Here is a 12,960-nt window from a genome sequence, read left to right on the forward strand (position 1 = left end):
TCAGTACTCTTTAGGATTGATGCATCGAATAGTCACGACTCACATTCATTGAAGACTTCATTTTTGCATGTATAATTCTCAATGGCATCAAAGCATGCCCTGAATCCAAGCGGCGTGCTCAACTGGGTGACAACCGCTGCACCGAAGTCTACTTTGATTGATTTATTACCCTCGTGTGCGAATAAAATGTCCAGAGCAGATGTTTTAAAAAGGAATAGTAATTCATTCCTATATCCATAAATTGGTTACACAGTAAAATATGACTTGTTTTATTGAATAGTTTATACAAGTTTCGATATTCTAGACCTACAACTTAGAGCCTCAGCACAGCGGAGGCCTTTGAAATAATCAACATTGATGGCTTGGAAGCAAACGCTCTAGTCATCGGTTAAGTCCGGTCAGCTTCTCGCTGATATTCCACAACCACTCGGCCATTGCATCATCCTTCGCATGGGGCTCCGGTTCTTTGAGTTTGCAATCGCTGTAATACTTCCCGGTGTCTCCTGCAATCGTTGGCTCCATTGCACAGTACAGCGTGGTCTGGGCGCCTGACTTGGCCGATTTGAAGAACACCCACAAGAGCGGTTTCGCTGCAATCCTGCAATATGAGTTAAGGTTTCATGAGTGATTTATGAGTTCGAAATCATGGGAATTTACATCATGCAGCGATTCTGGTATCTCGTCAGTTCTGTGTTGACCGTTCCTGGATGTAGGCAATACGTGTGAATTCCAGTTCCTCGCAACCGCTTGGCTAAATGCCGAGAGAAAAGAATGTTGCACAACTTGCTCTGCATGTAGGCTCCCCATTCGCGATAGTCCTTCTCGCTGTTGATGTCATCCTTATCGATTCGGCCCCACTTGTGACCCAAGCTGGACACCGTCACAATCCGACTGGGCGCTGTCCGCTTCAGTACATCCACCAATAAATTGGTCAGGTAGAAGTGCCCCAGATGGTTTACCCCAAAGTGCATTTCGAACCCATCTTTGGTGTACTCCTTCGGACAGGCCATCACACCGGCATTGTTGATCAGCACGTGCAACCGTCGCTCCATGCTCAGGAATCTACAATTCAAATGGAGACGCATTACTTAACACGCGCTTTTCCCTCTTTAGCAATCAACTTACGTTCGCACAAAGTTCCGGATCGAATCGAACGATGCCAGATCCAGCTCCAAGCCGAACACATTCTGGCTGCCGGATTTGTCCAGAATTTCCTGGCGGGCCTTTTCCATCCGATTTGCATCCCGGCAGCCCATGTATACGCGGGCTCCGCGTTTCGCACATTCCTGTGGATAACGAGGAAAAAGGTGAGTTTTACGACGGATGTAGATGTAACGGTGAAAACACTTACTATAGCAGTCTCTTTCCCTATGCCGGAGTTGGCTCCGGTTATGATGACGACTTTTGCGTCCAGTCGTATGTCTTTGTTTTTGAACTGTCCGCCTTGGAAGAATTTCCTGTAAATAGAAAAGGACGGAAAAAGTAAGTTAGATGATGATTGAAGTTAATTGTGTATTTCAATTTCTTATAAATTGGCGTTGATCCAGAAATAAAATGATTTTTTTTTTTTAAAATGACCTAGTATCTTGTACATTTTGATATAAGCAGATAAGCAGAAAAGTAACCTTCTGTCCTCATATTTCAACCTTAATTTTTTAATAATTTCGTCTAAGATATCCACTGAAAAGACTATAAGAATCTTCCCAGCAATATAAAAAAATACCTCATGTAAATGCAATATCTTATTCAAAGCTATATCATTTGATTCCAAGTAGAATTTGCATTCTTTGGAAGATACGTTTATTTCGACTGTAATGTCGTCTTCAGTGTCGTGTAGTAGACTTCACTGGAGATTGATTCAAGAGGTCGAAATACGCATATAGAAAATGATACAAAATCAAGTTAGAAATATATGATATAGAGCTTAATTCGATGTTCTTCTAATTCTATTTGCTTACAGGTATTTCATTAAAAAGATCTAATATTATTTCATGATAAATTCCCCAAGAAATTGTAACGAATTTCAAATAGTTAGAAAGTTTTGAAAGCTGACATAGAATCCTAAAGCATAACCATGAGATCCTAAATCGTTTCCAAGATATTATCTGGGTTTCGTAGTTTTCAAAGAGTCCAAGATAGTGTGATGGGTTCTCTAGCGATAATTAGAGGATGAACCCAAAGAGTTTCTCAGCAATACCTAAAATTTTTTAAGACATTTTTGAGTTTTCAGAGATACCCATCGATTTATTTGATTTTTGGAGCATACCCACATGATTTTAAAATATCCGAGATTTCCAGATAGTCGTTTTTTCACTGAGAGCTACTTATGAACTCTTTCAAACCACTACGGATTTTCAAAATCTGATCAGATACCCTGCGAATTATTTTGTCTACGGTTGGATAATCCTGTCACGAATATGTTCCATTTTCTTTTGAAAATATACAACTTTTAATGAATAAACAATAAATTACGCTTGTTGACCATAAGTACTACAATCAAATTTCCTTGAGTCGATATCTAAAGGGACCATCGACTCATGGATATATCGAATAATAAAACAGAAATGCTTTTGATAGTTGTTTGAGTGAATAATCAAAGTAACAATGAAATTTTGTTTTTTTTTCCATTGTTTTTGTATAAAAAACTTGTTTTATTGAACTTAAAGCATACATTACATCACAAACTTATACTATATCTATAATGGTCCAAACTTCGAATTTCTTCATTTGTTTCAAATTCATATTGTACATAATTTGAGATTTGTGTGCTTCTATTCTCTCTGTCCTATTGAGGAAAACTAATGAAGGATATTTCATGGTTTTTGTATAGAAATTTTTGTCTATTGATTCTTTTTTAACGTGTACTGCCATAATGGTCTGATTTTCGAATATTCAAAAAATGTGTGTACTAAAGTCTCATTTACAACATTACAAGCTAGACAATACGGAGATGAGACGTTTTTGCCGACAAAGTATTATGCGTTGCAAGAAAAGTTTTGATTCCTGGAAAATTCAGAGCTGTTGATCACCAAAATTTTCCACCAAAATGATCATAGTCACCGATGACTGTGAAGCTGTTTATGTTGTTTCTGCTGTCACCGTGAAATGTATGATTTCAATGGATTTCGTTGAATTCCTCGGTATTCACATGAACCTTTCCTAAAAAGCCATGGAGATCTCGCTAATTTAGAACTCTTAAATCAAATGCAGTACTGCTCGATTTGCTTAATGTAGCCAAGTCAAATATTTAGCTCGCATTTTTTGTCAGTATTCGATTAACAGTGTTTGAATCATAAATACAACTAGGGTAAGTGTTCCCTTAGTTGTGGGTGTTCCTATAGTTGCGGTAGAGCCGTTTTCACTGATTTTATTATATTAGCCACCGAACCGACACTGCCAATCGACGTATTGACTTGTTGATACGCGGAATAGTTGAAAAGAGCGTTCGAATCGCTTCAAAACTGATGAAATATCACTAAAATTGCTAAAACTTTTCTATTTTGTACCAATAGTTGCGGTGAAATGTTCCTATAGTTGAGGGTCCCATAAGAAAACAACGGATACTGCAACTATAGGAACACAAATTAAAAATTTACCACAACTAAAGGAACAGTGTACCAATAGTGGAGGTATTATTTTTCACTGACATGCCGTGGATTACTGTGATGAAATAATTTTTCTCATCAAGCCAATGGTTGTTACTTCCCGTTACAACATTAACATGTACATTAATTGTGCTTTTTGAATTAAGGCCGTTAAATGAAGTTCAATCGTGCTTAGTACCTCCACTATTGGTACATCTACCCTACATGTGTGGCGCTAATTGATACAGCGTATCTACATGGAAATCATGTACAATGTACATTGAACGTGGAGGGACCATTGGGAACTGTTCTGATAAAGTGAACACAATTACTCATGTAAAGTGCGGTTTTTAACTAAGTTGGTCTCGAACGTTGTTACCCATGGTTAAACCGTATACATATCGGACCGTAATCTATAGGATTCGAGCATGTACAAAGCATGGTTCTCATCCATCATAAGTTAATTTTGTAGAATCTCTTATTACGGTTGTTAAGAAAATTTTCCATTTTGCGGTAGCCGCAGAGTTATACCGCAGCTGTCAAAGTTCTACCGCAGGCTTCGAAATCATTCCATCATTGAAGCAAAAATTCAATCATAGTATGCTTGAAAGAGAAAACGCTATGAAAAAACAACCATCATCAAGACGGTATCCAAGGTATCATATAAGACTACTGATGATTTACCAGTGCAAATCAGTGATGTGACAGCTGCGGTAGCTTTTCGTTGAACCGCAATAAATATTGCTTCATTATCATTCCGTACTTCACATACCGTTTGGTGCAAATTGTCAATGAGTTGAATTTTGCTTAAAACCGCAATGCTTACTACGGTTCATTTACTCTATGCGGGGATTGCTCACTGCGCGTTATTTCCGCGAAGCAATCCAAATTTTCAAATTTCCCCGCAATAATTCTCTCGTAGCAATCTTTTCATGGACAAAAAGATACCAGACTGACTTTTGGCCAGAGCTTAGGTTTCTGTCACTGATATTCTTGGAAATATTTAACCAACATTGATTTGGATGCTCTCGAATTACTTTAGCTATTGGAAGAAAATCAAGCATTTTCTTATAAATTTCAGACGACATTAGTGAATTTCGATCGTTAGATCTTATTCTCCGAAGTTTTAAAATGGCCTTATTAAGATATGAAAAGATAGTAGGGATTTCATTCATTGGAGTGTCGTTGATGAAACTATTCAGTTCTGTTAAATTGCTGTCCCTGGTAAAATGTATTTTATTAATGAAAAGTGATCTGCATTTCAACTCAGGATGAAGAAGATTCATTCCACCGTTCGTTTTTGTTAGCGTTATTTCATTATAAGTAATAATTATTGGATGTCCTTGCCATATATACTGACGAATCAATTGTATTATTCTTTTGCAGGTATTTGCCTGCATTGGAATAATTGATCCAATATACCAAATTTTGGAACGAGCAAACATATTTAGGAATAATGTTTTGTGGAATAAATTCAATTGTCTAGTTCTATTCAGCCATAGAAATCGGGAAAATTTTGTTAAGACTATTTTCCAATTTCGTTCGATTATCATTTTAATTGAGTCATAAAAGAGCACTCCAAGCATTTTTAATTCTTCGAAAATATTTAACCATGTTGGAATAGCTTTGAGTCGTAATCGAGCCATGAAACATTGGCTCAGATCATGCGTTGGTTTGATAGGATAACGTGTACACGTACAAAGAATAACCCGTCCAGTGTTGTGAAAAACACAATCTCTCGTCGGACTACATGCGATTATATGTGTGTCATATCGGTGTTATCGGCTGTGCTTTTTTGTTGGTGATAGATTTTGATTACAAACAACAGCAGAACAACCAAGTTTGTTCTTAAACGAAAACATCGAAGCTGTAAGTAATATCATATGTTTATGTTTATACTAAGGTACCCAAGTCACACCGAAAACATAAATCCAAATTTAAAAACATGCAATTTGTTTTACACCAGCTAGAATGTTTCTGAAACATGTAATGTCTCAATTAAGTCGTCGTTTTGCACTGTTAAACATTTCAAAATTGAACTTGAATGAAGATGTTCTACTAAGGCTTGTAATTTGTTTTGCAATACAAATCAACCATTTTTCTGGAAATGTTCTAATAATTTTCTCGGGGATACGACTATGATGATTATGTTCTAGTATTACTAACTTTATTATTTGGGGCTCAATAATAAATGATTTTCCCACCAAGTGCTCAACTCGCATAAGTCAACTCATGTTCACGGTCCAACACAATTGGGTGATTGAGATTTGTAACATTTGAAAGTCCCTGCCCGGCTATGGCGCTCTTAAAGGATTTGAAATTCTCGCTCAGCCAATAGGTGGCTATAAACAATAAAGTAAACAAGCATAAGCATATTCATTCTCAGCATCACAATCTATTTGTGCTCAATAGGTCTTATATACTGTCCTACCTTATATATCAGGTACTACACCTGTGCCTTTCTCACATGCTGACGATGCTGCACCGATACTGTTGATGATGATGCACCTGCCGGGGCCCCGCATCGATGCGATGATGATGATATTCTTCTTCTCTCTTCTCAACTGCTTTTCAGAACGCGCTTTTCTCGAGCGCTCACTATTCGAGCAGATTCAACTGCACATGCACTCACACACTGCCACTAACTGCAAGCCGACCTCACTATGCGATGCATTCACCTGATACCACTTGCAACCGGGGATGCACGCCGACACACCAACGGTCCTGTCGGTCTTCACTACGCTGATCGCTCTCCGGCCACTTGTACGGTTCGACGCACACTCAAACGTTTTTCTCGCTATTCAACACCGATCACTCCCTTCACTTGCTTGTGATCACACTGATGTTCTAAACACAGTCACACCCTGTTGCTTCTCCCGCTCCCGTAGCTGTGTCGTTATCTTGCGGCTCGAGATTGCACGCTCGTTGAGAGCTTTGACATGGATGTTCGTGTGTGTGTGACTCGGTGACCGTCGTGCGATTCGATAGCGCTAATGGTGTTGGAGTGTGCTTCTTGCTCTCGCACACTCTTCGTAGCCGATGGCGATCACGCTTGAGGATTCCGAACAAAAGGCCCTGTTTGACAAAGCAGGAATTATAATCACATTCCAATTGGAATTTTTGGTTGAAATTACCTCCGTAGAGAGCCTTTCGATTTTCTCGTCTCCGTGATGCGCGGCCAGGTAATTTCCAACCGGTTTGCCGATCTGTCCAAGTTATTTCGGCAATTGTTTCTGCTGGCTGAATTTAAACGCTATAGTTAGAAGTCCTATATGAGGAAATATGCTGCCATTACCTTAGATGAACGTCGTTCGGTTGCAAATCGAAGTGTTGGCTAGCACTACAACGAGTGCGTGTGGACGGGTTCTGTTGGTGAAAGGACATTATCGTCTAGGTTTCTTTGTAATATGACGCCATTTTACCTTTTGGAATACTGGTGAGCGTCGTTTCACCGTTTTCCATGCGGGTTGAGCGTGTCTTTCCGATTGATGGTCGAATCGGAGTCGTTGGACACCTGCTAGCATAAATGGTGATTTTAGCACTACGTCCGATTCTGGACTACGTCGTGACGAATTACCTGATGATTTTTCTTTGAGCCGAGATTTGATTTTTCCACACTCAATCTGTGCACTAGCTTCGCTAGTCATGCACCTCCCGTACGTCCACTTTTTAAGCCAGCAGAAAACGAATGATCAGCAACGTACAAGTTCGTGAGCTTAGTTGTCGTAAATGTTCGATTCTCTTTTTCGAGAGCATGAGAGTGCGAGAGTTTTCGTGCAGTTTTGGCATGTGTAGAGTTGCTCTGACGGCAACAATCTTAATGATTTTCATGATGATGTGGCAGTGTTGCGTGCTGCAGTGATTTTATTATATTTCGTTTCAAACAATTTGTAACACTAGGTTATGGCTTTGAGTCTATTATGCTCAAAATCGAATTTTTCGTTTTCATGACTTTCTTTATTTCATTAATTTTACTTTGAATATTTACTAGAACCACGGTTTACTATATTAAGAAGGTGATATATTCCGAAAACTGACAGCTACTTGACGACGTCATTCCTATCCACCTCTAACAAATTTGCGAAAAAAATGATCTAGTTGTCTGGAAGATATATGGTACAATGGACCGATGCACGAGTTCACTAATTTGACGTTTGAGGGGTGCCAAATTCACTGGTTACCATGGCCACTTAAATAAAACGGCACCGCTCAAACGTCAAATAATGAACTCGTGCATTGGTCCATAGGAGTGACGTCACATATTTACAATCAAAGCGACCCACAGGCAAGTGACATACTGAATTTCTCACCGACAGAAGCTACCGCACTCCCTCTCTCTCCCACAACAGTCCCGCCGATCCGAAGAACATCAACCTCGTCATCTACTGATAGTCACTTCGGTGGTTGCTTCGCCCTCCAGTGGAATATCCGTGATCTTAGGGCTAACATTAGCGAGCTAAAGCTGTTCATCTCCGACCTCGAACCGTGCGTCGTTGCTTTGTAGTAGACCAAGGTGAACCAACCTGTTGATCCGCCAGACTTCGTTGGCAGAAACTACACGTTGCTACTACAGTCGAGGAACGTCAACTACTGGCAACACGGTATAGGCCTTGCCATCCGGGAAGGCATACCTTTCGAACGCATCCAAGTCGATACCTTTTTACATCTCGTTGCTGCTTCGCCGATCCGGGCAACCGTTGTGTCGATCTACGTTCCGCCGAGTTCAGCTCAGTGCCAGACCACACTGGATGAATTGTTCGACCAGTTGGAAGGTCCCATTTTGCTCCTAAAAGACTTCAACGCGCATCACATCGCATGGGGATCGCACCAATCAAGCGCGCTTGGGCGATTCATAGCTGAAACAACCCTGACGAAGCAAATGGTGATCCTGAATGATGGCTCAGCTACCCGCATAGACCCAACATCGGGCAACACTTCGGCGATCGATGTGTCCATCTGCTCAGAGAGTCTGGCTCGCAGGTTCACCTGGCGAACCTTATCAGACACGCACAACAGTGATGATCACTTCCCAATTGCGGTGTCCATCCAAACAACGCGACGAAAATGGCTGTACGATCGGGCTGATTGGGAGTTATACGAACGGCTTGCAGCAGAAACCATCCGCCCAGAGGTTGAGTGGAATGTAGGAAGCTTTACTAAAAAACTAATTGCAGCAGCGTCTAAGTCCATCTCGCGAACTAGTGGCCGAATCGGACGAAAGTGTCTTCGGTTGCTCCGACGTCTTACAGCAGGCAACTCAGATCAACCCGAAGCGTTGGCGGAATTCCAAGTAGCAAGAGCTGCGGCGCGAAGGCAATTAAAGAAGCGAAGGAGCAATCGTGGGAAAGCTTCGTTGGGAAGATCTCCCGGCAGAGCACGACGTCTGAACTGTGGCGCACGGTTAACACACTGCGTGGAAATCGGCAGAGACGCCCAGTTGTTCTCAAACGGCCAAGCGGATTCACGGATACTACAGCGAAAGATCGGCGACGACTAGCTACCCTCCATCGTTTCAGCTGGCGAAAATGGCAGCTGAGAGAGTGTCCATAGATGTTTCGCCTAATACCGGCGACGTGTATAACACTTCGACAGGTACCGATATGATAAAGTATCCGCTTCTTCAACGACTTCTTATATCCGTGAAAATGATTCTGCTAGAGCTCCTCACCAAAATCTGGCACAGTGGTGAATTTCCTTGCAGCTGGCGAAACGCTCTGATCATTCCTATCCCGAGTTCGGTTTGTCAAGATTCTGGGCCTGCTGCCTTTCGTCCAATCTCGCTTACTTGCTGCATGGCAAAGCTTCTGGAGCGAATCGTCAATCGTCGCCTCATAAGTGAACTAGAATCGAGTGGGCGCCTCGACAAGCGTCAACACGCTTTCCGTGCGGGGCATGGCACCGCACGCCGAAATAGAGAGATCACTACCAACAGTCGATGAGCACTGCTTGGTAGCATCCCTGGACCTATCGAAAGCGTACGATACAACCTGGCGATATGGTATCCTACGTACAATCAAGTCGTGGCGTATTCGAGGTCGCATGATGAACATGTTGCAGAGCTTCCTCTTGGATCGAACGTTTCAAGTCTCAGTAGGTGAACATATGTCTGATGAACACGAGCTGGAAAACGGAGTGCCACAAGGTTCTGTGCTCTCAGTGACTTTGTCCCTCGTTCCAATGCAGCCCATCTTCCGGGTATTGCCGAAAGGAGTCGATGTTCTCTTATACGCCTTATTGTGCGTGGAAAGAAAAATTTAAAACTAGACCGAAAATTACAGGGCGCCGTGAAGACTGTAGATAACTGGGCGAAGAGTGTCGGTTTTGCCATATCTGCGGTGAAATCGCACATCTTTAACTGCAGTCCAGATGTGCGCCGAGAGCCGGCACGCGATATCACACCCGTACCGAAAACCAACCGTCTAAGGATTCTTGGTATCACCCTAGATCGAACGTTGTCGTTCAAGCCTCTCTGACAATCAGTGAAAAAAGCATGTGAATCTCGGTTACGAATCCTCCAAATGATTGGATCTAAACGAGGGAGTGCAACCGATAAACCCTCCTACAAGTTGGGTCGGCCCTTGTCACCGCGAAATTGACCTATGGCATAGGACTGTTGAGTCGAAGAGGACCAGTAACTTTGCAGATCCTTGCCCCGGCGTATAACAAGATAGTCCGGTTTGCTTCCGGAGCGTTTGTGACCAGTCCGGTAAACGAGGTCATGACTGTATCTGGTACACTCCCTTTCGAACTATTGGCAGCACAATCTACAGCCCGAATGGCCATTCGTATAGCGTCGAAAAGCCGAAACAACAGCAATCTACCGCTAATCCAGCGAACATCAATTCGTATACTCGGCCTCACTGGAACAGCAGCTATTCCTGCCATTGATCAACTTCTGAGACAAAGCGATCGGGTGTGGTACGCACAAAAACCATCAATCGTATGGGAAGTGAAAAGAAACGTTATAGCCGAAGATCCACCGGAAAGAGTTCGGCCTGTTGTACAACAACTATTATCGACCCGTTTTGATCAATCAACCGTTGTACACACCGACGGCTCTAAGTTCAAAAACACAGTTGGTACTGCTTTTCACACCGCAGGTCTGACTGGCACCTAAGCCTACCTGAACAATGCAGTGTCTTTTCTGCGGAGGCGTACACTTTTAAAATAGCACTTTCAATCCCTAATATAGGCAGAGAAATGGTGATTCTAACGGATTCTGCGAGCTGTCTACAAGCCCTGGAGACAGGTAAATCTAGGCACCCGTGGATCCAAGAAATAGAAAGAGTAGCGAGTACCAAACCGGTCCGATTCTGCTGGATCCCTGGACATTCAGGCATCAGTGGAAATAGCGAAGCCGACCGCCTAGCGAACGACGCTAGAAGACAGCTGGCCATCGACATTCCTCTTCCAAGTGAGGACGCACTACGAGCCGTTAAGGCCTTTTGGTGCGTCATCACAAAATGGCTTCTTCCAAAATCATTAACGTATTGTTATGATAGTATTGGTATTTGCAGCATCGATGAAATATAACTGCTTATCACCTGATTTAATGGATAATTTATGCGAAGAAAAATGCTTCAGGTGGTATTTCAATATATAAACAACACTTTCAGATACAGCATTATCAATTTAGCGACAATATACATGAGATTTATATTCTCGAAAAAAATCTCCGATTTTATGCCGCATTTCATTGCCTCACACAACTACACTTGTAAATAGAAGGTGCTTACCTTTTCCATTGTAATTCTGCAGCAAACATTTGTATTTTGGATTTTATATTGCGTTCACTACACTTCCACTAAACAAATCTTTCATTCACTTTCCTTAAAGGAGCACATTTCAAACGGGAATCAAATATTTTTAAAGTTTTATCAACCGCAACACTCAAAACTATTATGGCGGTTGTTTTCACTTGCTGCGAATCGACGCCGCCACCGCACACTGAGGCATGCCTGTGTTTATAGTCTAAAATATCCAACTTTTTTCCTGTTGTATTAATTTTCAGTACGGAAAGGTTGGGCAAAGCATAGAAACTTGAAACTCATACGTTGTTTGTTTTTCGATTCTCTCAATTTACGAAAACCATCTCTACGAAGCATAAAATCATACCAAGTGTTTATCAATTTGGACCACCCAAAATAATAGAAATGCTCCACAGTGCGATGCGTCGGAATGCGTCGGGACGCGTCTATCGTGTGTGCACAATCATCGCGATCGTTGAGCGCAGTGATGTCAGAGTTGCTATCTGTAAAATCATAGCATTTAATGTGAATTGATCACAAAAATCATTGAAATTTTATTAAATCAGTGATCTTGTGATGGAAAACTATTTGCAAAATGATAAGTTTTTATAATATGCGTCAAATGTTCCGAAAACAAGCATATAACAATTGCTAGAAAAATCTGTCACCAATCACCTGGCAACACCGTCATCCCTTGCAAACATAAGCCGTACCGATGCATAACAAAAATATGCGATAAATTCAATTAAAAACAGAGAAATTCCGTTGTCCTTCATTAAATTGTAATGTTTTCTTTTGATATGTACGATTGAAGAGTTGATTTTGATTTCCAATACTCGGCAATCTACTAAATTTACCATGTGTTTACATAAAAATATGCTAAGCACAAATGTTATATTTTTTGTTTGTTTGTTTTGAAAATATACATGGAAGGGCGACACTACTACTATTACATCAATGATGATTCTAATGATTCTTTGAGTTACACGCCGCTTCACCTTAAACAGACAAATTGACAACTGAGGTTGTCAATCACAGAAAACTGAAGAAAACATCAGCAGCTTCGTAGTCGCGAATCAAAGGATGATGTTTTTGTGTCAAGTCAAAAGTGAATTGATTTGAAAAGGGTCTATTCTAATTTTCTCATGCACTGAGAATAATATGACCGCAAATAAATTTCACTGGCGAAGTTTGGATTTAGATCCGAATAAGCCGATTACACAATATTCGGAGAGTGCTTATCATAAACCAACAAAAAATCGTGAAACATCGCAATCGGGGGTGAAATTTGGCCAAAAATGTGTAAGTCCTCATTTATTTTTAAATAACTTTCCCAATTTGCATGATATGTTCAGCTAAATATGAGAATACTTTGCAAATGCTAAACAAATGATTGAAAATTGATTATTTTCCTTTAAATAGGAAACGTATGAAAATTGGCCCAAACTCACCCCTTTGAGGGGGTGACATTAGGCCAAACAAACTACACTCAGGAAAGTGAACTATCGATTAACATAGGAATTCCTTATGAAAATTCGCCAAAAGAAATCGGATTCAAATTCATAAATTTGCGTTACAAACCGAAATTTGAAAACAAAAATAGTTTTCGCGGCATCCTAGAATTGAAC

General features: G+C 41.0%; 1 protein-coding gene across 2 annotated transcripts in view; it reads right to left on the minus strand.

The window, feature by feature from the left end:
- Positions 1 to 241: 241 nt before the first annotated feature.
- The window catches only part of LOC5578055 (retinol dehydrogenase 11), a 38,690-nt gene continuing 25,971 nt past the window's right edge, over positions 242 to 12,960 (minus strand). For both annotated transcript variants that reach the window (XM_001663627.2, XM_021840269.1), the window contains exons 2-5: positions 1,352 to 1,457; positions 1,126 to 1,286; positions 658 to 1,062; positions 242 to 598 (exon numbers count right to left, since the gene is read on the minus strand). In XM_001663627.2, coding sequence (XP_001663677.1) covers positions 382 to 598; positions 658 to 1,062; positions 1,126 to 1,286; positions 1,352 to 1,457 — 889 coding nt within the window. In that variant the 3' untranslated portion in view covers positions 242 to 381. The remainder of the gene's footprint in view (positions 599 to 657; positions 1,063 to 1,125; positions 1,287 to 1,351; positions 1,458 to 12,960) is intronic.

This window comes from Aedes aegypti, chromosome 2 (genome assembly GCF_002204515.2).
Source record: "Aedes aegypti strain LVP_AGWG chromosome 2, AaegL5.0 Primary Assembly, whole genome shotgun sequence".
In the NCBI taxonomy this organism is placed as follows: domain Eukaryota; kingdom Metazoa; phylum Arthropoda; class Insecta; order Diptera; family Culicidae; genus Aedes; species Aedes aegypti.